Genomic DNA, 26,430 nt, shown 5'->3' on the forward strand with positions numbered 1-26,430 from the left:
TCACTCATCCAGTCGTGTAAATTTGTAAGGTAAACAGGAAATGAAAAATGTCCTTCATTTATGCTTAATTTTATCAGGCAAACAATTCCCAGCATTAAGCAGATCACCAATGACTTTTAAAAAAAGTAATCGATCATCATCACCGTCAACGGCATTTTGATAGCAAGAGGTGCCAGTAGGTATATTACTCCGTGTCACGTACCTGCGTGCATGCATCATGTAACTCTGCCATCCTCCACATCTGAATTAATGTGCAGTACCGTCTGCTGCCATTTCTATTCATTGAATATTGGCACACATTTTAAACTATATACTAACTGTATGTAGCCATGCGTATATTGGTGATACAATTCAGTGAATGGGCATCATAATTCGTGAAATAGGTCAAGATAAGATAACATGTGTCTATGAACTACTTTCTATAAACGAGCGAATGTGGAGGGATTAATTCCTACCCTCTCTTCCGCTCAAATAACTAATCTGTCGTAGTCAGTAGTTGAGAGATTTAAGGTTGTGCTTAGGCAATGATGAAACTAAGATGGCGTCTAACACGGACAGGATGAACGGGGGATAGCGAAATTGGTCACAAATTGATTTGATGGGGACGTAATTCTCACAGTCACTCGTTGTACAAGCAAACGAGTCTTTGAAGTGGATAATCTTTACACTTCTACATCAATAGAAGTGGGTCTAAGGGGGAAGCGAGGCTGAAAACGGCCAACTTTACGTGAGCTAACTGGACCTAGCTTGCTAACGTTAGCTAGCTAACCAACGACAGCTAGCTAAACAACAACAAAGTAAGGAGGATAGTCTCAGGAGAAGGAAGTGTCTACGGGATTGTCCGGAATATTTGATATAAAATTAATCAATTCACATCTGGCTTGGGACACGTCCAAAACAGAAGTAACCAATATGTCAAGTTAAACTTCCACGCCAATTTGCAGTGATATCTGAGACCGGAGGTGCTGCCTGGGAGGGGGCTGAAAAGTGGAGGCCATAACGACCGTTCGCTTCAGCCACCCTAATCGTGACCCAGTGCTGAACAATAGACCCCGTGAGCTTTCAAGACACCTAAACGGCCCATTATTGGTGACATCTGAATCCATTATTTCGTCTTTGACCACGCTGAACGTGTCAGGAAGAGTTGCTGTCCAAGTACCAGCTATCTAATATGATGTAAGTCTATATAGTTAGTCTAATAACGTTAGATATACATCTTATCAAGGAAGTTAGCTAACTAGTTAAGCTGCTAAAAATCAAACTCCTTGATTTTCCTAGCTTGTCACCAAGGACCCATATTTGCCTAATGGCCCATATTGTGTGGTGTTTGACAATGACAACATAAATTTGTTACCGAACTTGGATGGATTGCTCCCATATTTGGTCTTGTTAAGTGGATGGGTGCAATCAGGCCTTCCGTTTGAGTAATTTAGCCGTAACTCCTGTGACGTCTGTATGTTGAGATTAGGGACTTTACAATTTGAGAATCTGTCCCTACATTTGAGTACTAAGCTTCCTCAAATGTCTTTATCATTATTTTCTATTGACAGGAAATGTAGGAGGCCTTCTCAGATTACATACCTCAGTTCTTGTGAAATCAATTGTAGTAACCAAAACACATCCCAGACAAGTAGGACTTTTTCACATCACCATTATTTGTTAGTGTGTTTTGACCTCTTGATGCATTTTATGACACATATCCATGACACCATGTAAGAAGTGATTTATTTGATGTGGCTGTAAGGTAGGGGGAGGGGTGACCAGTTACATAGAACTCCTCCCCCATCTTGGGTTAACAACAGGCTTGGGTTTTTGACGTCTTAGGCTGCGTTTTAGACAGGCAGCCCAATTCTGGTCTTTTTGTCACTAATTGGTCTTTTGACCAATCAGATCAGCTCTGAAAAAGTTATGTGAAAATATCTGTTGTGATTGGTCAAAAGACCAATTAGTGTAAAAAAATAATTGGACTGCGTGTCTAAATGCAGTTTAACTAGATTATATGATACTCTGTTTACTTATTCCAAATATCAGAACAGGATTCTATTCAAAAATGTTATCCACAAGTAGAAGGATCATGTAAGATTTGTGAAACAATGGCCATTCAAAAATGTTGGTTGTCTCCCATGGGCCCCTTTCTCTTTGTTTGAGCTGATGAAAAACATACTCTAAAGCTCTGTTAATGTATACAATTAGATTTATGGAGCTGTACTTATGAACTTTTTAATAATGGGTAATCCCAAGGGAAAAAGACCATGTGATTGTTTGACCCGTAGCCTAATTTTGAACTTGTCTCAACATGTTTCTTGTCCCCTATTGATAGGATTGTAAGTTACAAAAATATATTTTTATTATAGATATTAATGTGTTTGTTTATGTAATATTTGTAATCTTAGATTTGGGTGATGTGATAAAGCGTAATTCAAAGCCCACAGACGCAGGGAGTCTGGCGGCACATTGTTACACGGCTCTGAGACCACCGTCTGTGGGAGACGCATAGCCCAACTGCACACCTTCCCAACAAACGCCTCTGCGTACGCGTCCTCTATCATTTGAATGTGGTGACAGCTGGAGAAATTGCTTGAACCGCGCAGAGAATTCTAAAAGTATGAAAAGTAACCATCCAATTTTCTAGAACACTGCTTTGCGGTCGCGTACACGCTTTGGACTCTGATTAGCACTTAAGACAGTTGCAAAATAAGTTGCTTCACTGTGTGGTGACCTGATTCTTGGCCTTACCTTTTGCCAGGGCGATGGAGGGGGAAGACTTTGTGCCGCCTCCTGAGTGCCCAGTGTTCGAGCCATCATGGGAGGAGTTTCAGGATCCCCTGGGCTATATTGCCAAGATCCGTCCAATTGCAGAGAAGTCTGGAATCTGCAAGATTCGTCCTCCTGCTGTAAGTGTTTACTGAAACCTGTAGAGTTGAATGCGGTTGTTTTCCTCCAACCGTAACCAATCTGATGTAGTCTCACTGTTATTTGTGTCCAGCACACCACAAAAGTAATGTCTTCTTTCTCTCTTACAAGCTTGATATTGCAGGAGACAGAATGACAAGTGTTTACATCAAACAGACATTGATCAAAGAGTTCCCTTTCCCCTACAGGACTGGCAGCCTCCCTTTGCTGTGGAGGTGGATAGTTTCCGCTTCACACCCCGTATACAGAGACTCAATGAGCTAGAGGTTTGTCTCTCTCCATCCTATGTTGTATCACTGAATGGTTGAGTTTTGATATTGAATAACTGTTCTAGAAGTCACTTGTTCTGGTTGACTCAAAGATTCCATTTTTTTTCACTCCATCTAAACATATTAACTCCTGACCCCCTCTCTCCTCAGGCGGAGACCCGAGTCAAGCTGAACTACTTGGACCGGATTGCCAAGTTCTGGGAGATCCAGGGATCCTCCCTCAAGATCCCAAACATCGAGAGGCGTATCTTGGACCTTTTCAGCCTGTCCAAGGTGCTGGAGCTGACTGACTCATGTCATTTCTCAATAAACCCCCTGTTGCATGTCTTACTTCAGTATAACAAAAAAAAGACAGATTCTTTTCAAAATTGTGATAGATCTTACTATTGCTAACACTCTTCAACTGTACTTATTAAGCCAGTAAAACTGAGCTGACTGTACACTTACTGTATTATTTTGTGCTGTAGGTTGTGATAGAGGAGGGAGGGTTTGATATAGTCAGTAAGGAGCGGCGTTGGGCTCGTGTGGCCCAGAAGCTTGGTTACCCAACTGGCAGGAACATTGGCTCCCTCCTGCGCTCACACTACGAGAGGATTGTCTACCCCTTTGAGGTGTTTCATGCTGGGGCCAGCCTGCCGGTAAACGCTACACTCACCCACTTTGCTCCTGCTCTTTTGTGCTTACACATGAGATCTATCAACTTATGATCTATCAAATAGAATTTGACATGCATTGACCTACATGACTTGCATTCATTATTTGTTAAGATAGTTGCGCTGTTAATAAATGGTGTCCATCCATAGTCATGAAGTAGAACAGGGTTTAACCCCAGGATTTGTCTGTGTAGCAGACTAAGCCAAAGCTATATGATGGGGAAGAGGTGGATAGAGAATACAAGCCCCACTCCATCCCCCTACGCCAGTCTGTCCAGCCTTCCAAGATGAGCAGCTATGGACGCCGAGCCAATCGCCTCCAGCCAGACGTGAGTTATGGGCACACAGTCCACAATGACTTAATATATTCCCTTTTAACACTGTCACCCTTTGTGTGTGCTATTTAAAAACCTTTTTCACAGATCTTAACAGAAGTTTTTTACCCATTGCCATGATCGTGTTGATCATTCATGTAAGCACTCACATTCCACCACTGAATAATCAACACCCATAATCTATAAATAGCCAAATCTATTCATTGGGTGATGTGCTGCCTTCTGAGAACAGGAAGTGGAAAAAAATAGTACTCTACTCTGGTTATTACAGAGCTGTCAGTGTAATACCTTGGGGAGAACAACACCTGCCATTAACACAAATCATGTTGCATTCGTAGATGTTATTATCTATGTAGACTATCAGTGATGGATTTTGTTAGTACTTGAATAGTAGTCATGGAGTTAAACTTGTATCATACGCCCATATAATCATGTACACTAAACAAAAATATAAATGCAACATGCAAGTGTTGGTCCCATGTTTTAATGAGCTCTTATAAAAGATCCCAGACATTTTCCATATGCACAAAATGCTTATTTCTCTCAAATTGTGCGCACATTTATTTACATCTCTGTTAGTGAGAATTTCTCCTTTGCCAAGATAATCTGTCCACTGGACAGGTGTGGCATATCAAGAAGCTGATTAAACAGCATGGTCATCACACAGGTGCACCTTGTGCTGGGGACAATAGGCCACTCTAAAATGTGCAGTTTTGTCACACAACACAATGCCACAGGTGTCTCAAGTGGCATTCTGACTGCATGAATGTCCACCAGAGCTTTTTCCAGATAATTTAATTTTCAGTTCTCTACCATAAGCAGTCTCCAACTTCGTTTTTAGAGAATTTTGCAGTACATCCAACAGGTCTCATAACCGCAGACCCTGTGTATGGCGTTGTGTGGGTGAGCGTTTTGAACAGAGTGCCCCTTGGTGGGGTTATGGAATGGACAGGCATAAGCTATGGACAGCGAATACAATTGCGTTTTATCACGAGGTCCTGTTGCCCATTTTTGAAGTGATCTGTGACCAATGGATGCATATCTGTATTCCCAATCATGTAAAATCTATAGAATAAGGCCCAATAAATGTATTGTTGCATTTGTATAATTATACATGTCTCTTCTTTTGGCAATAAACACCTCACTTTTCATTTTGCAGATAATTTTTTTGTGTGTGTGAAGATGCACCTTCAAATCAGGGGATTCTGCTATTTCAGCCACACCCGTTGCTGACCAGTGTATAAAATCAAGCACACAGCCATGCAATTTCCATAAACAAACATTGGCATTTGAATGACCTTACCCAAAAGCTCAGTGACTTTCAACGTGGCACCGTCATATGGTGGCATCTTTCCAAAAAGTCAGTTTGTCAAATATCCGCCCTGCTGGAGCTGCCCCGGTCAACTGTAAATGCTGTTATTGTGAAGTGGAAATGCCTAGGAGCAACAACAGCTCAACCTCGAAGTGGTAGGCAGCACAAGCTCACAGAACAGGCTCTGATCAGGCCCTACACCCAAACAAGGGCACTGCGTTCATCCACCTCTGGCCTGCTCGCCTCCCTACCACTGAGGAAGTACAGTTCCCGCTCAGCCCAGTCAAAACTGTTCGCTGCTCTGGCCCCCCAATGGTGGAACAAACTCCCTCACGACGCCAGGACAGCGGAGTCAATCACCACCTTCCGGAGACACCTGAAACCCCACCTCTTTAAGGAATACCTAGGATAGGATAAGTAATCCTTCTCACCCCCCCCCCCCTAAAAGATTTAGATGCACTATTGTAAAGTGGCTGTTCCACTGGATGTCATAAGGTGAATGCACCCATTTGTAAGTCGCTCTGGATAAGAGCGTCTGCTAAATGACTTAAATGTAAATGTAAATTAACAGAACCATCGAGTGCTGAAGCGCGTAGCGTGTAAAAACATTTTTCAGTCCACTCACTACAGCGTTCCAAACTGCCTCTGGAAGCAACGTCATCACAATAACTGTTTGTCGGGAGCTTCATGAAATGGGTTTCCATGGCCAAGCAGCCGCACACAAGCCTAAGATCACCATGCTCAATGCCAAGCGTCGGCTTGAGTGGTGTAAAGCACGCCGCCTTGGACTCTGGAGCAGCGGAAACGCGTTCTCTGGAGGGATGAATCACGCTTCACCATCTGGTAGTTCGACGGACGAATCTGGGTTTGGCGGATGCCAAAAGAACACTACCTGCCCCAATGCATAGTGCCAATCGAAAAGTTTGGTGGGGGAGAAATAATGGTCTGGGGCTGTTTTTTCGTGGTTTCGGGCTAGGCGAAGGGAAATCTTAACGATACCACGTACAATTACATTCTAGACGATTCTGTGCTTCCAACTTTGTGGCAAGTCTGTGGAAGTATCTTTCCTGTTTCAGCATGACAATGCTTGTGTGCACAGAAGTCTCCATACAGAAACGATTTGTTGAGATTGGTGTTGAAGAACTTGACTGGCCTGCATAGAGCCCTGACCTCAACCCATCGAACACTTTTGGATGAATTGTAACACCGACTGCGAACCAGGCCTAATTGCCCAACATCAGTGCCAGACCTCTCTTACGCTCTTCTGGCTGAATGGAAGCCCCTGCTGCAATGTTCCATCTAGTGGAAAGCCTTCCCAGAAGAGTAGAGGCTGTTATAGCAGCAAAGGGGGTACCAACTCCATATTAATGCCCATGATTTTGGAATGAGATGTTCGACAAGCAGGTGTTCACATACTTTTTGTCATGTAGTGTATGTTATTGTCGTATTCATAACATAATCTATTTTAAATGTCAATAGGCCAAATTAGTCATTAATACAAATTAATTTAATCTGTGTCCCAGCTCTTCCACTCCTTCACTATTACAGTGAAGCCTTTTGTCCAGGAAATTGTCTAGAATTTGTTGTTGCCTAATAGTTTTTTGGTAAATTTCCACACTATTTTCCTTCCATCTCTTAACATTATTCAGTTCCTTTGGCTCTGATACCTCATGATTTTGAGCATAGCTCTGTTCAAGTAGTGTGATTTTGCTGTGATCTGATAGGGTTGTCTCTGGACTGACTAAATATGGCATTTAGCAGACGCTTTTATCCAAAGCGACTTACAGTCATGTGTGCATACATTCTACGTATGGGTGGTCCCGTGAATCGAACCCACTACCCTGGCATTACAAGCGCCATGCTCTACCAACGGAGCTACAGAAGGACCACTAAACACTCGAAGAGAGTTTGGGTTGAGGTCAGTGATAAAGTAGTCTACAGTACTACTGCCAAGAGATGAGCTATAGGTGTACCTACCATACTAGTCACCTCGAAGCCTACCATTGACAAGGGGACTACTATAGTGTTCGACAACGCTGCAGGAGTTATGACCCGTTTTTGTTGGTTATGTTGTCGTAGTTGTGTCTCGGGGGGCATATGGAGGAGGGAATGCTGTCACCTCCAGGTGTGTGTTTGTCTCCCTGTGTGCTGAGGGTGTCAGGTTCTTGTCCAGTTCTAGTCATTTAGGTTGCCACAGACTAGTAAATGTCCTTAAGCCTGGGTTGGAGAAGCTGTCATTGTTAAAGTATGGGGATTCTATAAGGGTAGCACACATGAGGACATTTTTTTCTCTGAGATAATTTCCTCATTAATTTCTAGCCAGATGTAAAATGTTCCTGTTTTGACTCATTTAATAGTGGGGTAGGTCTGCTCTATACCCGTCTCTTTCTCCTGTCTCTGTTTGTCCTGTCCCCCCACTGGTTAATTTTGTCACACCTACCATTGAACATTGTAGCTACCTGTATGCATCCCGTACTTGTTTTCATTTGCTGCTCTAATTATTGAACTCTGTGTGCTGTGCGTTCTGAGTGCTCAGTTACAGTCGGGCAAAAAAGTATTTAGTCAGCCACCAATTGTGCAAGTTCTCACACTTAAAAAGATGAGAGGCCTGTAATTCTCATCATAGGTACACTTCAACTATGACAGACAAAAATTAGGGGGAAAAATCCAGAAAATCACATTGTAGGATTTTTTTCAGAATTTATTAGCAAATTTATTGTGGAAAAATAAGTATTTGGTCAAAACTTTTGTTATCTCAATACTTTGTTATACCCTTTGTTGGCATTGACAGAGGTGAAGACTTACAGAAAACGTTTGACACGGTTTTCACACACTGTTGCTGGTATTTTGGCCCATTCCTCCATGCAGATCTCCTCTAGAGCAGTGATGTTTTGGGGCTGTTGCTGGGCAACACTGATTTTCAACTCCCTCCAAAGATTTTATATGGGGTTGAGATCTGGAGACTGGCTAGGCCACTCCAGGACCTTGAAATGCTTCTTACGAAGCCACTCCTTCGTTGCCCAGGCGGTGTGTTTGGAATCATTGTCATGCTGAAAGACCCAGCCACGTTTCATCTTCAATGCCCTTGCTGATGGTAGGCTTTGTTACTTTAGTCCCAGCTCTCTGCAGGTCATTCACTAGGTCCCCCCCGTGTGATTCTGGGATTTTTGCTCACCGTTCTTGTGATCCTTTTGACCCCACGGGGTGAGATCTTGCGTGGAGCCCCAGATCGAGGGAGATCATCAGTGGTCTTGTATGTCTTCCATTTCCTAATAATTGCTCCCACATTTGATTTCTTCAAACCAAGCTGCTTACCTATTGCAGATTCAGTCTTCCCAGCCTGGTGCAGGTCTACAATTTTGTTTCTGGTGTCCTTTGACAGCTCTTTGGTCTTGGCCATAGTGGAGTTTGGAGTGTGACTGTTTGAGGTTGTGGACAGGTGTCTTTTTATACTGATAACAAGTTCAAACGGGTGCCATTAATACAGGTAACGAGTGGAGGACAGAGGAGCCTCTTAAAGAAGTTGTTACAGGTCTGTGAGAGACAGAAATCTTGCTTGTTTGTAGGTGATCAAATACTTATTTTCCACCATAATTTGCAAATGAATTCATTAAAAAACCTACAATGTGGTTTTCTGGAATTTTTTTCTTATTTTGTCTGTCATAGTTGAAGTGTACCTATGATGAAAATTACAGGCCTCATCTTTTTAAGTGGGAGAACTTGCACAATTGGTGGCTGACTAAATACTTTTTTGCCCCACTGTATATACAGATAAAGTGCTTGTGACGTTATCAATACAAGCACAATTATATTTGGCTAGCACGTTGTTGTCCCACACTTAGGCCTATATATTTAATGTTATCCATCTCTCTCCATATGCCTTTTTTCCACTCAGCCCTGTTCCCTTCAATTACTTTATTTCCTATTTTTTTTCAGCTCCTCTTTTTCCTCCTCCTGTCTCAGTCCATTGTTGCTGTTGTCTCCCCATGCAGGGTCCAGAGGATTCTGCCTCCCACCCTCTCACTACTGGCTCTCAACACATCTCTGCATCGGTACTGTCTCTCTTGAGTGCAATGCGCCTGCCCGCTCTCGCTCCTTCCTGGCTCTCTTCTCGCCCCGTCTCTCTAGCTGGCTCTGTTTCTTTAGAAACAAACCCCCCTGTCTCTCGACCTTCATTTTGTGCCAGGCGCCCTTTGCTCTCGTTTTATAACTATTGACAAACCTCTCCATTCATCAGCCTGGCATCAAGCTTTATCTGTGTTTAGCCCTTATTCCACTCACACACCCACTCAGACTGTTTGTTCCTGGAAACAGCCTGTGTAAATGCATCAGCATTAAGCGGTCTCACCTGTCCTTGTTTGTGAAATCGGTGTTGATCTTTCTCTCAATCTCTCTCTCTCTCTTGCTCTCATTTGTACTTTTCTTGGGTGGCTTTACTGCTAGGTCTCTGTGCATCATTGCGTTGCTGTTGACTGTTAACGCTTTCATACCCCGGTCTGCTGCAGTGCTATTGTGACTGCATGTGTTCTATTAGTGCATCACTCAGTTAACCGGTAGGTTGTGTTTGGAAAAAACCCTGTTAGACAGTTTAATTTGGGAGTAAGTCAAATATTTGGAATATGCAAAAGAAGCCTTTTACATTCATGTCCTCATGCGTTGCCCCTTCAGAAGTTAGAAACCCAATTTTACAGATTTAGGATCTGAGGCCGAGGACACCTCACTACCGCTTTGTTGGTATTTTTATATAAAAATGTTACCACTGTTTAGCGCAGTTAAAACTTGTATGTTGGTTCCCCAAATTAGTTTCCTTTTGTTGCTAAGTGTGTGTGTGTGTGTGTAGGTGCGTGTTTTGTTGCTTTTGCTATAAGAGTGGTGTGTCTTTACCTTTGTTTAATAACTCAATTGTCACAGATGTACTGGTAGTGTTTCTACTCTCTTAGCCAGTCCTTTCCTCTAGTACGTCAGTTGCTGATATTCTCCCTCATCCTCACTCTCTCCTGATTCCTTGTCCCTTCTGCTTCTCCATTCCCTCTCAGTATAGTTGAAAGTGTATTGGAGTTGCTACCTCCACATCTCCTTACTGACCTTCAACCTCTGTCCCCTAGCCTGACCCCACAGAGGAGGACATAGAGAAGAACCCTGAGCTGAAGAAACTACAAATCTACGGGGCAGGGCCTAAGATGATGGGGCTAGGTCTGGTTCCCAGGAATAAGAGCATCCCCAAGAAAGGTAACACAACTCACCCCCCTCCCTCACCACTGGGTGTGTCTGGAAAAAGTAGAATACGGTGCAATTTCAGAAGCAGTTTCTTATCAAGTCAGTCTGTGTTGAATGCTGGGTAAGGTTACTGCTGGTCTCCTTCCAGAAGAGCTGCCTCAGACTGTGACTGTCCGTGATGCAGTTGCTGCGGTCCAGGACAAGGAGGAACCAGGAGAGGTCAAAGAGGGAGACTCCAGCACAGTCACCCCCACGCCACCGCCTCCCTCTGATGTGAAGAAAGAGGAAGATGATGATGGTGGAGACAGACATGATGAAAAGGACCAAGACGACCCTAACGGTGATGGGCCCTGCACCAAGATGACCATGAGGTTGAGACGTAACCTCAGCAACCCCCAGTTTGTAAGTGGCCTAGTTTCAATTCACCCTTATGGGCCGGTTGCCCAGAGACTGATTAAGACTAATCCTGTACTGAGGAGCGTGATCAGTGGAGATTCTCTGTCTGGGAATCGAATCCTCTATTATCTGATCCTAAATCAGATGTTATAGATAATCTAATCATAAGGATGGACATTTTAAATGGAAAAACAAAGATCATTGAACACTACACTGAGTGGGTGTGGCGGGGGGGGGATTTACCACTCAATATTAGGAAGGTGTTCTTAATGTTTGGTATACTCACTGCCCATTAATTTAATGGATATAACATTTACATTTACTATTCCCTTAGTTAGAAACTTTCCAACAACTGGGTGTACGCCAATTCATGCTTTTTACTGTCAATTTAAATGGAGAACTTAAATTCCATCTCACTAATCTGTTCTGGTTTCTGCTAAGGTGGATTCGTTTGTGTGTCGGATGTGTGGCCGTGGCGACGAGGATGAGAAGCTCCTGCTGTGTGACGGTTGTGACGACAACTACCACACCTTCTGTCTACTGCCCCCCCTCACTGAAGCCCCCAAGGGCAACTGGCGCTGCCCCAAATGTGTGGCTGAGGTGAGAGAGAGTCATGGAGAACCACAGCATCCTGTTGTGTCAAACAAACATCATTCTATGTGGGTGCAGCCAGCCAGTCTATTTTAACCTGGGGAGTTAGTTGCTAGGTTTCCATCCAATTTGCGACAGATTTTTATGTGAATATTATAAAATCTGCATACAAAAATATCCCCACCAGAGGTGTTTCTTTCAGGCTGACTTTGTTGTAAATAAAAGGCTGTGTGTATGATGACGTGGTGCACATAAAAAAATGTGCATATATTTTATGTACTTACGTTTTCCACTCTACTGATAGTTTTGTCTCAAACTGTTGCGATAAAAGCACAAATGAAGACTATTGATTTTTAGGACCACACGACATGACATTGCTTGACTGTAAATGTACCTACATTTACCATGGTTATTCTATTGGCAATTGCGCAAGAAATCATTTTCACTGCAATTCGTCACATGATTAATTTAAGACACAACCCCCCCCTTTAAGATTTAGATGCACTATTGTAAAGTGACTATTCTACTGGATGTCATAAGGTGAATGCACCAATTTGTAAGTCGCTCTGGATAAGAGCGTCTGCTAAATGACTTAAATGTAAATGTACAATCCCACTATGTCGAACGAACAAATGGTGATTTATAAAATTGTAACACAAAATAAAACACAGGCTTGATGTTTATACAACAGGTGGGTCTATATCTCGTGGAATGATGAAATAGTATTAATTAAATTAATCAAAATAATGTCTTTAATGAAAAATATGTCAATCATTATTTTAATGTTGGTAACCCGTTGTCTAAAAGTCATAATGTCCTTGAAGCTGGTGTTTTGGAGGATATATTGACACGTGCCAATATCCTTCAAACACCAGCTTCGAGGGCATTATCACTTAAGTAAACCAGTTAGGAAAATCACTGGGAATCAACTTAGCATTATATTCATCTGTAATTATTTTCTTTGCCTCTGTCCAATCCATCTCTTCAATGCCCTCATGTCTGCCTCTCCTCTACTTCCCTGTAGGAGTGTAAAAGACCAGCGGAGGCCTTCGGTTTTGAGCAGGCTACCAGAGAATACACCCTGCAGAGTTTTGGGGAGATGGCAGACACATACAAAGCAGACTACTTCAATATGCCTGTCCATGTACGTAGCCCTGTACAAACCTAAAAGACAAATGCTTTACTCTGATGTGGACAGAAACTGTTATTCATTCTGAACATCGGTTGAATTTTTATCTTGTTAGTAACAACCTTTGTGTGTGAAGATGGTTCCTACAGAGCTGGTGGAGAAAGAGTTCTGGCGCTTGGTTAGTAGCATAGAGGAGGATGTGACAGTGGAGTATGGCGCCGACATCCACTCTAAAGAGTTTGGCAGTGGATTCCCCATGAACAATGGCAAGAAGAACCTCTCACTAGAGGAAGCGGTAACTAGCTACTAAACGATCTTCCTTTCTGTCTCTCCTTAATTCAACTGATCATTTCACTCCTGTAGGTCTTCATATGCCAGTTTCTCTACATGGTTCTGTTTCCCCTAATTGAGGGATTTACAAAGTTATTTACTATTACTTCATGTAACACTATATACAGTTCCTCTAAACCATTACCTGTACATGGTCCTCTGTCTGCAGGATTATGCCCGCAGCGGCTGGAACCTGAATGTGATGCCAGTGCTGGAGCAGTCGGTGCTGTGCCACATCAACGCCGATATCTCTGGTATGAAGGTGCCCTGGCTGTACGTGGGTATGGTATTCTCAGCCTTCTGCTGGCACATCGAAGACCACTGGAGCTACTCCATCAACTACCTGCACTGGTAAATAGGACACTAACTACCACACACTACAGGACATGTTACAAACCGTACAGGAGACATGAGAAATTAATAGGCAGTTCATCTGTAGATGGTTGAGATGATTGTCCTTTTAGGTCCACTGTCTTTAAACAGCATTCTAGATGTATTGACTGATAGATATTGTTAGTGTGACTAAAGCTGTTCCCTTCTCTGCCCCCTCCTGCAGGGGTGAGCCTAAGACGTGGTACGGGGTTCCCTCTGTAGCAGCAGAACGGTTAGAGGAGGTGATGAAGAAGCTGACCCCAGAGCTGTTTGAGTCCCAGCCTGACCTCCTCCACCAGCTGGTTACTATTATGAACCCCAACATCCTCATGTCTCACGGGGTCCCAGTGAGTAATGACACATGTACACATCACACACATCTTCATATTCTAGTGGTGATCGATGATACTGTGAGAAATGTCCATGCTGATAACCTCCTTTCCATTTGATTGACAGGTTGTACGCACCAACCAGTGTGCTGGCGAGTTTGTCATCACGTTCCCCAGGGCTTACCACAGCGGCTTCAATCAGGGATATAATTTTGCTGAAGCCGTTAACTTCTGCACTGCAGACTGGGTATGCCTCTATTCCAATGGGTGTTTTTTATGTAGTCTTTTCAAAATTCTTAATTTCCCCTTGGTTTTCTCTTTCTCCCTCTGTTTACCTCTGTCTGTTTCTCTCCCTTCCCTCCGCCAGCTGCCTGCGGGGCGCTCCTGTATCGAGCACTACCGTCGTCTGCGGCGGTACTGTGTTTTCTCTCACGAGGAGCTGACCTGTAAGATGGCCGCCTGCCCTGAGAAGCTGGACCTCAACCTGGCCGCTGCCACGCACAGAGAGATGTTCATCATCGTCCAGGAGGAAAGGAAGCTACGCAAGGGCCTGCTGGAGAGGGTGAGACTATTAATCTAGAAGTTGAGCGTGTGAAAGACAGGACTATCTGTGATTTGGTCACTGACTTCAGCAGTAAGTAAAATGACTGGTTTGTGGGAGCCATTTGATTGTTGTGGTTTCTTGCGCAATGTTGTCTGTTTGGTTTATGAGTTTCTTCGATATGTTGGTGTTTGTTGTGGTATCTTGCATAATACTGACTGTCATCAAGGTATACGGTGTTGCTCTTGCATGTGTCGTGGTTTCCTAAAGCCCTGTGTGTTGTGGTCTTTCAGGGTATCACAGAGGCAGAGAGGGAGGCGTTTGAGCTGCTGCCTGATGACGAGAGGCAGTGTGATAATTGCAAGACGACCTGCTTCCTGTCTGCCCTGGCCTGTTCCAACTGCCCTGAACGCCTCGTCTGTCTCTACCACACACAGGACCTCTGTAGCTGCCCCACAGACAAGCTCTACCTCAGGTACTACTGACCCACTGTCTCTGTGAGTCTCTCTTTCTCTCCATGTTTCGTTTGTTTACCACTAGCGCCTCACCTGTCTCTTCCTCCTCCCTACCAGGTACAGGTACACTCTGGATGAGCTGTTTGCCATGTTACATCGACTCAAAGTGCGAGCCGAGGTGTTTGATTCATGGGCCAACAGAGTGAAAGAGGCTCTGGAGCAGGAAGAGGGCAACAAGAGAGGTGAGAAATGCCATAGACGCAACCCATAAGATGGGGAAGGTAGAACACACTGTTCTAGAATTGTGTGAGTTAGATGGGTGAGAATAACAACTGTTCCAAAAGGTGTGTAATGACACGGACTGTGTTTTAACTCTAGGCATCACAGACCTGGAGGTCCTGAAGGCAGAGGCAGCAGAGAAGAAGTTCCCTGACAACGAGCTGCTCCAGAGACTCAACACTGTCCTCACTGACACACATAACTGTCAGCAGACAAGCACTGAACTTCTCAACAAGACACAGACCAGGTAACACACTCACATGACCTAAATCATATCGAACACTGCCATACCCACAACTGCATTGGACTGCTCAATGAGATACCCACAGTAGCACACACTATTGTGTATGTGTTTGTAGGAGGATGACTCTGGCAGAGCTGAAGGCTCTAGTGGAGAAGATGGAGAACCTGCCCTGTGTGATGAGCCAGCTGGAGGACGTACAGGTCAGTATCCACCAGCTAGATCTGAGCCCCCAGCGGAAACCAATAAACCTGCTGTAGCTGGAACGTTGTTAATGTCCACACCGCTCTTCCTCCCCTACTTCCTTTCATTCCTTTTTTAATTCCCTCTCTCTCAGGCAGTCCTGCGTACAATAGAAGAGTTCCAGACTCAGTCCCGAGCTCTAGTGAGCGACCGGGACTGGCGGCGAGACTCCGCTCCCCCAGACCAACTGCAGGCCCTGTTGGAGAAGGGGGCTGGCCTGCCGGTCGATGCCCCAGAGTGTGAGCTCCTTAAGGGGCTGCAGGAGCAGGGCCGCTGGCTGGGCGAGGTGCGGCAGACCCTGGGGCCCGAGGGCGGTGAGATGACCCTGGCGGTCCTCAGGAACTTGATGGAGGTGGGCTGCAATGTTCCCCAGAGTGTCTCTGTGGAAACAGCCATGGCAGAGCTTCAGGAGCTCCTGACTATAGCAGAACGATGGGAGGAGAAGGCCCAGATCTGCCTAGAGCAACGGTGAGGGACACATGACTCATACTGAATCTCTTTCTCTCTCTTTCTCCTCACTGTCTCACTCAATCGGTCACTCTTTCTTTCTTTCTCTCTCATCTCTCACTTGCACACAAGTTCTCAGGTTGTCTGCTCTTCCTAATGTCCCCTCTCTCTCCTGGTGTGATTGCAGGCAGAAGCACCCTCTGTCCACCCTGGATGCCATAGTAAACGAGGCCCAGCTCATCCCAGTCAAGCTGCCCAACATCCTGTCTCTCCAGGGCTGTCTGAGCCGAGCCAAGGCCTGGGTCACTGACCTGGAGGAAATCCAGGCAAGTAGAACCAACTCCTGCTGTCTATTATAAACTTATAACCACGTTCAATAGGCTAACGTTGTGTAATGTCGCAGATAGAAAATGCATAAATACAGCGGATGTGAATTATTTATTGTAAATGTCAGAGGCATGTTTGTTCAACATGTGAATGTTCCACAATGTTGTGCCCTGCTGAATGTAACCCTGGCTTGTCCTCCATTAACCTCTCTTCCTCTCCCGTGTGTGTACTGTAGAATGGGGAGCACTACCCGTGTCTGGATGACCTGGAGGGCTTGGTGGCGATAGGGAGAGACCTCCCTGTCAGGATGGAGGAGCTGAGGCAGCTGGAGCTGCAGGTAGCCAGCGCCCACTCCTGGAGAGACAAGGCCTCCAAGACCTTCCTGAAGAAGAGCAGCCAGCACAGCCTACTACAGGTCAGAGGCCAGGGGTGGAGCGCGTTTTTGAGCCTTTTTAGTTCTTTATCTACAGTGGTTAAAAGATTGGTATTTGCCGCACAATCAATCACTAACACTTCAGGGAACACCAGAAAGAGTGAGAGACTGGCTGTGAATTGGGTGCATGTGAATATTGTTAGTGTTAGCCCTTATTTTAATTTGTCTTTGAATGTGTGGGTCTCACTAACAGCATCATCACATCTTTTTCTTGCTGCAGGTATTGTGTCCGTGTGTGGAGAAACGTAAGGAGAGGGGAGAAGAGACTGATCCATTAGGTGACCCAGATACCAACACTCTGGGCCTCTCTGCTCAGGACCTGAGAGACCCTGGTGCCATTGTGAGTCTGGCCTAGCCAGACATTATGGCTGTCAAGTGTGTTATTTAGTGTGTCCAATGTTCCCTCTAAACTGCACATGGGCGCGCAGCATCCTGGGACTGCCACGCAGAAGTAATATTAGCCTGCGCAAAGAAGCACGAGATTGAACTCCACTCAACTTTCTAGAGTTATTCTCCTTAATTTTAACTATCAATGTTTCTTTTTACTGTGGGAATTGTGATCGAATCAACATTAGCCACTTTCAATACGACACATCGAAACAAAACTAACTATGCAGTGCTTAGTATGTCAAACTTAGTAAGGCAGAACCCATGAGAGGATTTTATTGCATTGACAGGCACGATTCAACCCTCCACAGACCTGTTTGGCATAACTAATCAGAGCTGCAGTAGGACTATATGCAACTAGACCCTTGCTATATATGGATCTGAGCCAACTGGACTGTGTTTACAGGATGAGCGGTCGTGAGTAGATGTGCTTGTTTTGAGATCAAAGTCGAGAGCTGCATGTGCACATTTGTTCATATCCTTTGCTAGTTAAGTGTGTTATTATCTCAGTTATAGATTTGTAGTCCGCAATAGGCGAATGATTGCTTCCTACAGGAACACAACACGTGTAGATTTCTATCTTTGAAAAGCCAGTCCGGTAAAGAGCTTTTTTTGGTTTCAAGGGGGAAGTGTTGTATTTAGCCAATAGGCAGAGGGTAGTATAATTTGTCTTGTTCTCTGTAATAATGGTATGGGAATATTAATGCACTTTATTTTGTAACGTGGTTTCTTGCATCAAGCAACACATTTTCAGTCACATCCTTCAGCCAAGGAGAAGTGGATAAACAGGTTACTGTCAAGCCCTGCATGTTTTCTTTCAAGTCTCATGGAATGTAGGCATACATTGAACACCACACATTGTCTGCTACCGTAGGCTGAATGATAGAACAGCTATTTCTATGTTAAAATGTTTTGCTATGCATCTTCTCCATTGTTTTTGATGGTAGTCCACTGGCAGGCCTATATTATGATCAAATAGCCACAGTAGCCTACTCAACCACTGTCTGAAACTAACTTCAAGTGGATAAAACCTCAGTGTTTACTGTAAACGCTTGGAAGTTGCAAATTTTCACAATTTTAAGGTAACATTGCAGGTGTCGGTATGTCATAACCAAATTCAAACAACTTGATTTGTCAACAGTTTCTATTAGGGCTACAACGGGGCCTCAGACTAATACAAACAAAAGGCAGAGATGACAACTAGACAAGACATGAGACAATTACTTAAAAGTACAGGGCAGTGCATAATCCGTGTCTGTCCCTCTAGGTGATGGCGTTTAAAGAGGGAGAGCACCAGGAGAAAGAGGCTCTGCTGAGGCTCCAGAAGGTCAACCTGTCTAAACCAGGTGTGGAGAAGAAGGCTGAGAAAGAGATCAAGACAGAGCGGGAGAACAAGGAGAATGGAGGTGGGAGGTGGGGGGAGGACCCCATGGAGCTAGACACAGCCCTCCACTCTGAGAACTGTGGAAAGGAGAACGGGGACAGTAACCACACAACGACAGGCAGCAGCACTCCTCCTCAGTCAGTGTGTGTGTGTGGCCAGGCGCCACGCCCCCCTCTGCTGCGCTGCCACCTGTGTAAAGACTGGTTCCATGGTGGGTGTGTCCCGTTCCCCTCCCTCCTGCCCTCCTCAGGGCACCCCACCAACCCCCTCTGCTGGTGGGACTGGGACTCACGCTTCCTGTGTCCGCGGTGCCAGCGCTCGCGGCGCCCGCGTCTGGAGACCATCCTGGCCCTGCTGGTGGCGCTCCAGAGGCTGCCCGTCCGTCTGCCAGAGGGAGAGGCTCTGCAGTGTCTCACAGAGAGGGCCATCACCTGGCAGGGGCGTGCCAAGGAGGCACTGGACAGCCCAGAGATACAGGGGGCACTAGAGAAGCTGCAAGAGCTTAAACAGAACCAGCCTCACAGGGAGGAGGAGGAGGACGTGAAGAAAGTGAACTGTGAGTCGGTGATAGTGCTATCAGATTCAGAGGGAGGAGAAGGAGATGGAGTGATAGACCTCACAGAGGAGAACTCTCCTAAGAAGACCCTAAAGAAAGAGATGAATGGCGGCATGCAGGCTGGATGTGAAAACGGCGTAAGCAAAAAAGTAAAGTCTCACCACAATGTTACAGGTTAGTAGACAACATTTGAACTCCAGTCCATGATGTAACTTTTTCCCTGTCTGAATGTACCCCTTTACTGTAGACGCATACCATGTATCTGACTGTACTCCTGTGTGTGTGCACACACACACACACACACACACACACGTGTGCCATGTATCTGACTATCCCTTCGTACCTCCACCCAGGTGTGGGCTCTCTGCTGCCGCTGGTCCCATCACTAAAAGGCCCGGTGATAGAGCTGTCCCTGACCACCAGGACCCAGCTAGAGGAGTTACAGCTAGAGGGAGACCTGCTGGAGGTGTCTCTGGACCAGACCAGCACCATTCACAGAGTCCTGCAGGCTGCTTTAGAGCCACACAGACACACACTCAGAACACTCATACTGGTGAGAGACTAGGAAACCTCTAACTTTAGCTGTGTATGTTGTATTAGCTTAACTCCTATGGTGGTGTTGAAATGTACAATTTAGTAATAGTTAGTAGCTCAATTACTTTAAAACACTGAAGTGTGGGAAGATACTTGTTTGTGTGGACACCCCTTCAAATTAGTGGAATGGCCTTACCGAAGAGCTCAGTGGCTTTCAATGTGGCACCGTCATAGGATGCCACCTTTCCAACAAGTCAGTGCGGCAAATTTCTGCCCCGGTCAACTGTAAGTGCTGTTATTGTGAAGTGGTAACGTCTAGGAGCAACAACTGCTCAGCCACGACGTGGTAGGTCACACAAGCTCACAGAACGGGATCGCTAAAGCGCGTAGCGAACACAAATCGTCTGTCCTAGATTGCAACACAGTTCCAAACTGCCTCTGGAAGCAACGTCACCACAAGAACTGTTCGTTGGGAGCTTCATGAAATGGGTTTCTGTGGCCAAGCAGCTGCACACAAGCCTAAGATCACCATGCTCAATGCCAAGCGTCGACTTGAGTGGTGTAAAGCTCACCACCATTGGACTCTGGAGCAGTGGAGACGTGTTCCCTGGAGTGATGAATCATGCTTCACCATCTGGCAGTCCGACTGCATTTGGCGGATGCCAGGAGAATGCTACCTGCCCCAATGCGTAGTGCCAACTGTAACGTTTGGAGGAGGAATAATGGTGTGGGGCGGTTTTTCATGTTTCCGGAGACGGGAAGGAAAAGCTTAATGATACAGCGTACAATGACATTATAGACGATTCTGTGCTTCCAGTTTGGGGAAGTCTCTTTCCTGTTTCAGCATGACAAATGCCCCTATGCACAAAGCGATGTCCGTACAGAAATGGTTTGTCGAAATTGGTGTGGAAGAACTTGACTGGCCTGCACAGAGCCCTGACCTCAACCCCATCAAACACCTTTTGGGATGAATTGGAACGCCGACTGTGAGCCAGGCCTAATCGCCCAACATCACTGCTCGACGTCATGTATGCTCTTGTGGCTACATGGAAGCAAGTCCCGGCAGCAATGTTCCAACATCTAGTGGAAAGCCTTCCCAGAAGAGTGGAGGCTGTTATAGCAGCAAAGGGGAGACTAATTCCATATTAATGCTCATGGTTTTGGACTGAGATGTTTGATGAACAGGTATCCACATACTTTTGGTTATGTAGTGGATCATGTTTTTGTCCTGGCCCCTGTCCTTAGATTGAGCTCCAGGAGCAGAAGGGAGCAGGCCGTGGGGGGCGGGCTAAAGACTCCAAGAGGAAGAGGAAGAGCCAGAGGGGCGTCACAGGGGTGGAGGGAACACCCCGGTCGCTGGACGCCTCGGAGTGCAAGAAGACCTGTCCCCTCAACCACACACCCCCTCACATACCCATCCAGACACACCCCGAGGTAACTGACCTCTTCGCTTTGTTTTCTTCTTTTTGTTTATATTCTGTTAAACCCACCTCAATTTTGTTCATGAAATGTATACATTAGTTATAATACATGTTTTAAAAAAGATTAACCAGTTTAACTCATGTTTCTCTCGCTTTCTCTCTCACTCAGATCTTGTGATATGGTTATGGATGCAGCTCTGGAGTAAAGAATGGTCAAACGTTTGGAGAGGGATAGAATGGACAGATTCTGGGCGGAAAGACATTGTCAAACTGTGGAAAGATGCAGGCTGCTCCCCTGCCTACCCCCTCTATACAGCTCCCCTGCCTACCCCCCCTTCTATACAGCTCCCCTGCCTATCACATTCAAACACTAACACTGATTCTCTTTCTGAGATCCTACATCTAGTTTCTACACTCCTGTCTCATTCTCCATCCCCCTTGAACATACCAGCACATTCCTCTCTTCTGCCCTGTACTTTACACCCCCTCCCTATTTCTCTCTATCTACCTCCCTCCATCCTCCCTGTGAAAGTGTTTTGGAGTGTGAGCTGGCTGGCATTGTCATAGGAGAGCAGTTATCTTGGTCTTAATTAGGGATCCAGTTCTCTGAGGTCAGTCTGTTACTCAGTCAGTCAATATGCTATGTGTTCTCAGCTATATTAAATGCTAGTTTGACACAAGCCTGTCGAACACAGACAGACAAGGAGGTCCAGTTGTTTACCCACTTACTGAAGTAGGAATGAATTATTTCATGATCCATTTTTCTTGGGATTTTGGACATGAAGCTAACTTAAAGCTGAAGTTCAGTTCGTTGGAAGGTTGTGAATGACATTGTATCCTAGGTGATAATGGTCACCGTGGTAATGCTTGTATTTGTTTTGTATTGGTTCTTGTTTAAGGCTGGGCTGTTGGGGGACTTTGCATTTTCTATAAAGCCCATTTTGGGAAGTGTGAAAAACAGGCATTCATGTTTTTGGTGCTACTTTCCCTAAATAGGTATCTGTACCTCTCACATTCTATCTCTCTGTCACCACTGACTCTTTCATTTGTTTTCATTCTATGATTTTGCCCCTCAGACTAATTATTTGATTCTCTGTCCTGTTTTTCAGTCTGTTCCTCAACTTTCTTCCCTCTCCTTCCAAACTAAAGTAACACTTCACTTCTATCACAATTTACTTTGTCTCCTCTGGGTTCAAATTATTATTATTATTATTATTGATATTGCAGACACGCAGTGGTTGAGTTTGTGTATAAACTTTTCATTTCAATGTTGACCTTTTTTTGTTTTTCACTCTTGTTAGAAAATAAAGGTTTAGAATTGTTTTAGGAATCTTGACTCCTGTCCCTCTTGTCCTTTCTATTCAATTATTTGACAGCATATTGAAAAATATTTCTGCTGCTGAATGGATCAGTACACCCTTTCTGTTGCATGAACGTCAAGTTAAACCACCGGGGTAGTCGTGGTGGTCCTGTCGTGGTGGTCCTGAGCTCCTTGCATCTCCCTTGAGATCATATTGAGCGTGTTACTGTATTGCAGTGTGACAAACAATGCAAAATATTCAAAGGATAAAATCACTTAAATCTTATATAGAAAAGCTTTTATTGTAAAACGCTTATGGACTAGACATCACAGTATACTGAACAAACAGGGCCACACAGTTTTCTAGTCTAAGAATTGAACAAGTGAAGAACGTCACATTATCACATCCACAATTTCACACTAAGATTTTTGAACTTTCTAAAGTTTTAAACAATTTTAAATTGTTCCTTTTTACATTTATAGTCAACATGCAAGTAACTAAATGTCAAAGAACCACTTACCACTCCTCATTGTTCTGTCATACTGTATGAGTAATTAACTCCATACGATCGTACCAGTCATCAGAAGACTCCAGAACATTTCCTCACGTTTCCACCACCAGATATGTAGTTGTCGTGTGCTGTGGCATTTGGTGTGCCTTTTTTCTCACTGTGCTTCTCAATTTATTCCTATGAAAACGCATGCTTGTCAGATCTTACCGCAATGTCCATTTCAGTCGTTAGTCAATAAGGCCCAGGCTCTATTCTTTGCCTATGTGCTTTGTAAATGCCGTACACAAGCATATTCGTTGGCATACAAGGCACTGTCCTTATAAGCATGGTCAATAACTACAGGTTGGTTTATTTCACCAGAGCTTTCTTTTTACTTGTCTTGCCTCCCTATGTTTATCCTTTTCTCTCAGGCAGAAATGACAGGTTGCAATATTGGTAATTATAAAGTAGGTGGTTCGAGTCCTGAATGCTGATTGGCTGAAAGCTGTGGTATATCAGACCGTATACCATGGGTATGAGAGAAATACTATTTACTGCTCTAATTACGTTGGTAACCAGTTAAAAATAGCAATAAGGCACCTAGAGTGCTTGTGGCATATGCCCAATATACCACTAGGGGCTGTGTCCAGGCACGCCAGGATGTATCTCGCATAGGAACAGCCCTTAGCTGTGGTATATTGGCCATGTACCACACCACCTCGGGCCTTATTGCTTAATTATGTTCTGTTCTTCTACATTGCACCATTCTTTTCTTCCTCTCCTCACAGGCTGTGGTGACTATGCAGCACGTGGTGCGATCTCACCCGTTCTCCTTCTCCTATGTGCAGTGACCATAGAGATAAAAACTCAGTGGATATACCTGTTTAAGCGTGGATATTACCATTGAAGGCTTCCGCTATAAAGTAGTCAACTGGGTGGTGATTCCTATGGGTTATAGACTCAATGGAGCTGCCCAGGCTGTCACAGACCCTATAATGGCACAGATAAAGATGATTCCTCTATGGCAGTGACATACACGATTGAGGTGGATTTATTTTCCTCTAAATCAACCCCTCCACAAACTACTTCTCCACTCTTCTCGTCCTCTCGGTCTTCCTTTCTCTGTCCTCTATACCCATCACCTCTCCCCTCTACATTAAACAGTGGTGACTGACAGCAGAGGGTTGTAGACCTTCTTCCCGTCAGGTGACCTGGTCCCGTGAGCCAGTAGTTCCTGGATGGTGATCCAGTTATCTAGGATCCTACGGCTCCGTTTCTTCTGGCTCCTCCTGTGGCTCAGCTCCAGGATGGTAGTGGGCTCCTGTCCCTGTGTAGCCCCGTGTTGTCCACCGCCATGCGAATCCCTCAGGAAGTCCAGCCGGCTCTGCATCATAAACTCCCTGCGTCTGCGCTGCTCCCTGGCCCTCAGCAACTGCTGCTTCCTTTCCTCTTTTGACCAATAGCGGCCCATCTTCATCTCGCTGACGGCATCGTCGTCCGTAGTCATGCCACTGCGCTCTTCCCGGATCTTCATGGCCCGGGCCTTCAGGAGGCGGTCCCTAACGGGACGCTTGGCAACATAGCGGGAGCCGTCGCTTCTTACTTTGACCTTCCACTCCATACGTGGTGAGGCTGGCGGCGGGAGGGGAGGGAGGATGGGTGAGGAGGGCATGTTCTTGCATGTGCTCCCCAGACTCATGGGACTGTCGCTGCCCTCCCTGGGTCGCTCCAGGCCCTCGGAGGTACAGGGGGACCTCAGCTGCATGCAGCTCTGGTAGCGCTGGGGGATTCTGGGGCCAGAGTGGCGGCGGGACAGATAAGGGCTGTTCTCAGCACTACGTCCTCTTCCCCTCCCCTCTACTATCCCGTTGGTTTTGGGGCGTCCCGCACCTCCGTCCGACCCCCTCCTGGCCGCCCGGTCGCGGGATAGGGATCTGAACTTGGCGCCTCCCGGACTGGAGGTCTTGGCTTCCGCTCCCCTTCTGTGTGAGTTAGGGGAGTAGGGCTGGTTCAGGTTAGCCTGCCCCCTCTCCTCCCTCCAGCCTCCCCTCTCCCTGTGTCGGCTGGGGGTCCGACACTGCAAAGAGGCTGAGTCTCCCCCCTCCAGGCTGCTGCGGCCATGTGCAGAGAGGGAGGGGTACTGTTCGGTGACCAGAGGAGTGGTCCTGCAGCTCTCCCCTCCTGTGTTGTAGGCGCTGGTGCTGTCCTTGTCAGAGCGCTCCCTCTCAGGGAGCTCATTAATGTCTGACAGCTCATGGATACAGGACTCCTCGAGAACCAGAAGAGCCACCCGCCCAGCTCCGGCCCCACCTCCGGCTCCGCTCTCCTCCTCCTCCTCCTCCAGGGGCCATGCCTTCAGACAGCGCTCCCGGAGCTGCTGCATCTTCTGGGCCCTCAGGATGTTACGACACTTGAATTCCAGATGGCGTAGCTCCTCTTCCAGGAGGGCCATCTCATGCTGCATCAGGTTCTCATTCCTGTTCACATCCAGAGGGATCCCCCCATCGCCCCCCTGCCCGTGACCCCCATGCTCCCCCAGCAGCAGAAGAGTGTTGCTGTTCTTCTCATAGTAGTACTTGATCTCCAGGAGCTCCCTGTACCTATCGCACTCTTCCTCCGTCAGTCCAGGCATCATCCTCACTGGGTCAGCTGTGTAGACCCTCTCCCCTGCCAGGTCAACACCCCCCCCTCCTCCTCCACCACCCAGACAGTCCAGCCCCAGCAGAGAGTCTGTGCTGAAGTGGAACTCTGTGGAGTGACCATGGAGCAGGGGTGGGGTGTCCCTGTCCCCCTGGCCAGAGTGGAACCTGCGCATGCTGCCGGGGGTGTTGGTGGCGTTGGTGGTGGGGGCACTGGTCTGGTCGTCTCCCAGCAGGTCATGTTCTGAGGACTCCTCGTTGCGGGTGCTCTCGTCCGTACGGCCAACCCCGCTGTCCAGCTCCTGGCTGTTACTCAGCACTGTGTGGAGCAGGCTAGGAGAGTCACGGTGACCCCACCCACGGCCTCCCAACCCACCCATGACCCCTGGTTCTGCATCGAGCACGTAGGCCTCATTCCTCAGCTGATGGGGGCTAGGAAGATGGACGGCATTATCCAGAACCTCCAGCTCCAGCTCATCTGGGTCCAGCTGGTTGTCATTCTGAGTTGTAGAAGGTGTTTCACATATTGTGTTTGTTGTTTTGATGGCCGTTGTTGAGTTGAAGGTGTCATTGAAGTGGGAAAAGAAACACATGAGTATAAAGCAGGTTTATTTTATTGTACTCTTTTGAACCTCATACAACATGTTAGACGTATGTCTTATTGTTCATCTCAGTCACTAGATGGCGCAGGAGCCAACTTAATGTGTGAGTTCATTACCATTTTAAAGACATTTTTGTACTTGGGGGTATTTTCCACTGACCTGTCTGGATGAATAGGTCAATTGGGCCTAAAGGTAAATATATGCACACCCACTCACCCAGCTATACGCGTGCGCACACACACATTACCAGTCTGTTCTGTCATGATTTTGTTTAGTGTGTTGTTACTACTAGTGACTAGAGTAG

The 26,430-nt window shown here is 45.9% G+C and overlaps 2 protein-coding genes across 7 annotated transcripts in view; one reads left to right on the forward strand and one right to left on the reverse strand.

The window, feature by feature from the left end:
* Positions 1 to 486: 486 nt before the first annotated feature.
* Positions 487 to 22,424, forward strand: LOC118360841 (lysine-specific demethylase 5C-like). Of its 6 annotated transcripts, none has more exons than XM_035740297.2 (28): positions 487 to 1,176; positions 2,747 to 2,894; positions 3,102 to 3,179; positions 3,333 to 3,455; positions 3,650 to 3,820; positions 4,030 to 4,164; positions 9,475 to 9,534; positions 10,588 to 10,711; positions 10,848 to 11,101; positions 11,537 to 11,695; positions 12,711 to 12,830; positions 12,952 to 13,110; positions 13,315 to 13,496; positions 13,702 to 13,864; positions 13,974 to 14,093; positions 14,214 to 14,408; positions 14,681 to 14,862; positions 14,960 to 15,084; positions 15,221 to 15,368; positions 15,481 to 15,565; positions 15,700 to 16,073; positions 16,240 to 16,378; positions 16,615 to 16,794; positions 17,033 to 17,152; positions 18,467 to 19,313; positions 19,493 to 19,692; positions 20,919 to 21,107; positions 21,264 to 22,424. In XM_035740297.2, exons 1-28 carry the CDS (start codon positions 1,172 to 1,174, stop codon positions 21,270 to 21,272), a joined length of 4,794 nt encoding a protein of 1,597 aa, XP_035596190.1. In that variant the 5' UTR covers positions 487 to 1,171; the 3' UTR covers positions 21,273 to 22,424. The 6 variants fall into 6 exon arrangements, with proteins under 6 accessions (XP_035596190.1, XP_035596194.1, XP_035596191.1 ...); XM_035740301.2 differs by having other exon boundaries at positions 10,851 to 11,101; XM_035740298.2 differs by having other exon boundaries at positions 4,033 to 4,164.
* A 246-nt stretch (positions 22,425 to 22,670) lies between these two features.
* LOC118360555 (PDZ domain-containing protein 4-like) overlaps positions 22,671 to 26,430 on the reverse strand; it is a 37,609-nt gene continuing 33,849 nt past the window's right edge. The window contains exon 8 of the mRNA XM_052485112.1: positions 22,671 to 26,024. Within this exon, the coding sequence (XP_052341072.1) occupies positions 24,042 to 26,024 (1,983 nt within the window). The 3' untranslated portion in view covers positions 22,671 to 24,041. The remainder of the gene's footprint in view (positions 26,025 to 26,430) is intronic.

This window comes from Oncorhynchus keta, chromosome 28 (assembly GCF_023373465.1).
Source record: "Oncorhynchus keta strain PuntledgeMale-10-30-2019 chromosome 28, Oket_V2, whole genome shotgun sequence".
NCBI lineage: Eukaryota > Metazoa > Chordata > Actinopteri > Salmoniformes > Salmonidae > Oncorhynchus > Oncorhynchus keta.

Coding starts and splice junctions, on each gene's coding strand:
- LOC118360841 (XM_035740297.2), top strand. Junction 10,712..10,847: donor TAAGAGCATCCCCAAGAAAG/GTAACACAACTC, acceptor GTCTCCTTCCAG/AAGAGCTGCCTCAGACTGTG. Junction 11,102..11,536: donor ACCTCAGCAACCCCCAGTTT/GTAAGTGGCCTA, acceptor GTTTCTGCTAAG/GTGGATTCGTTTGTGTGTCG.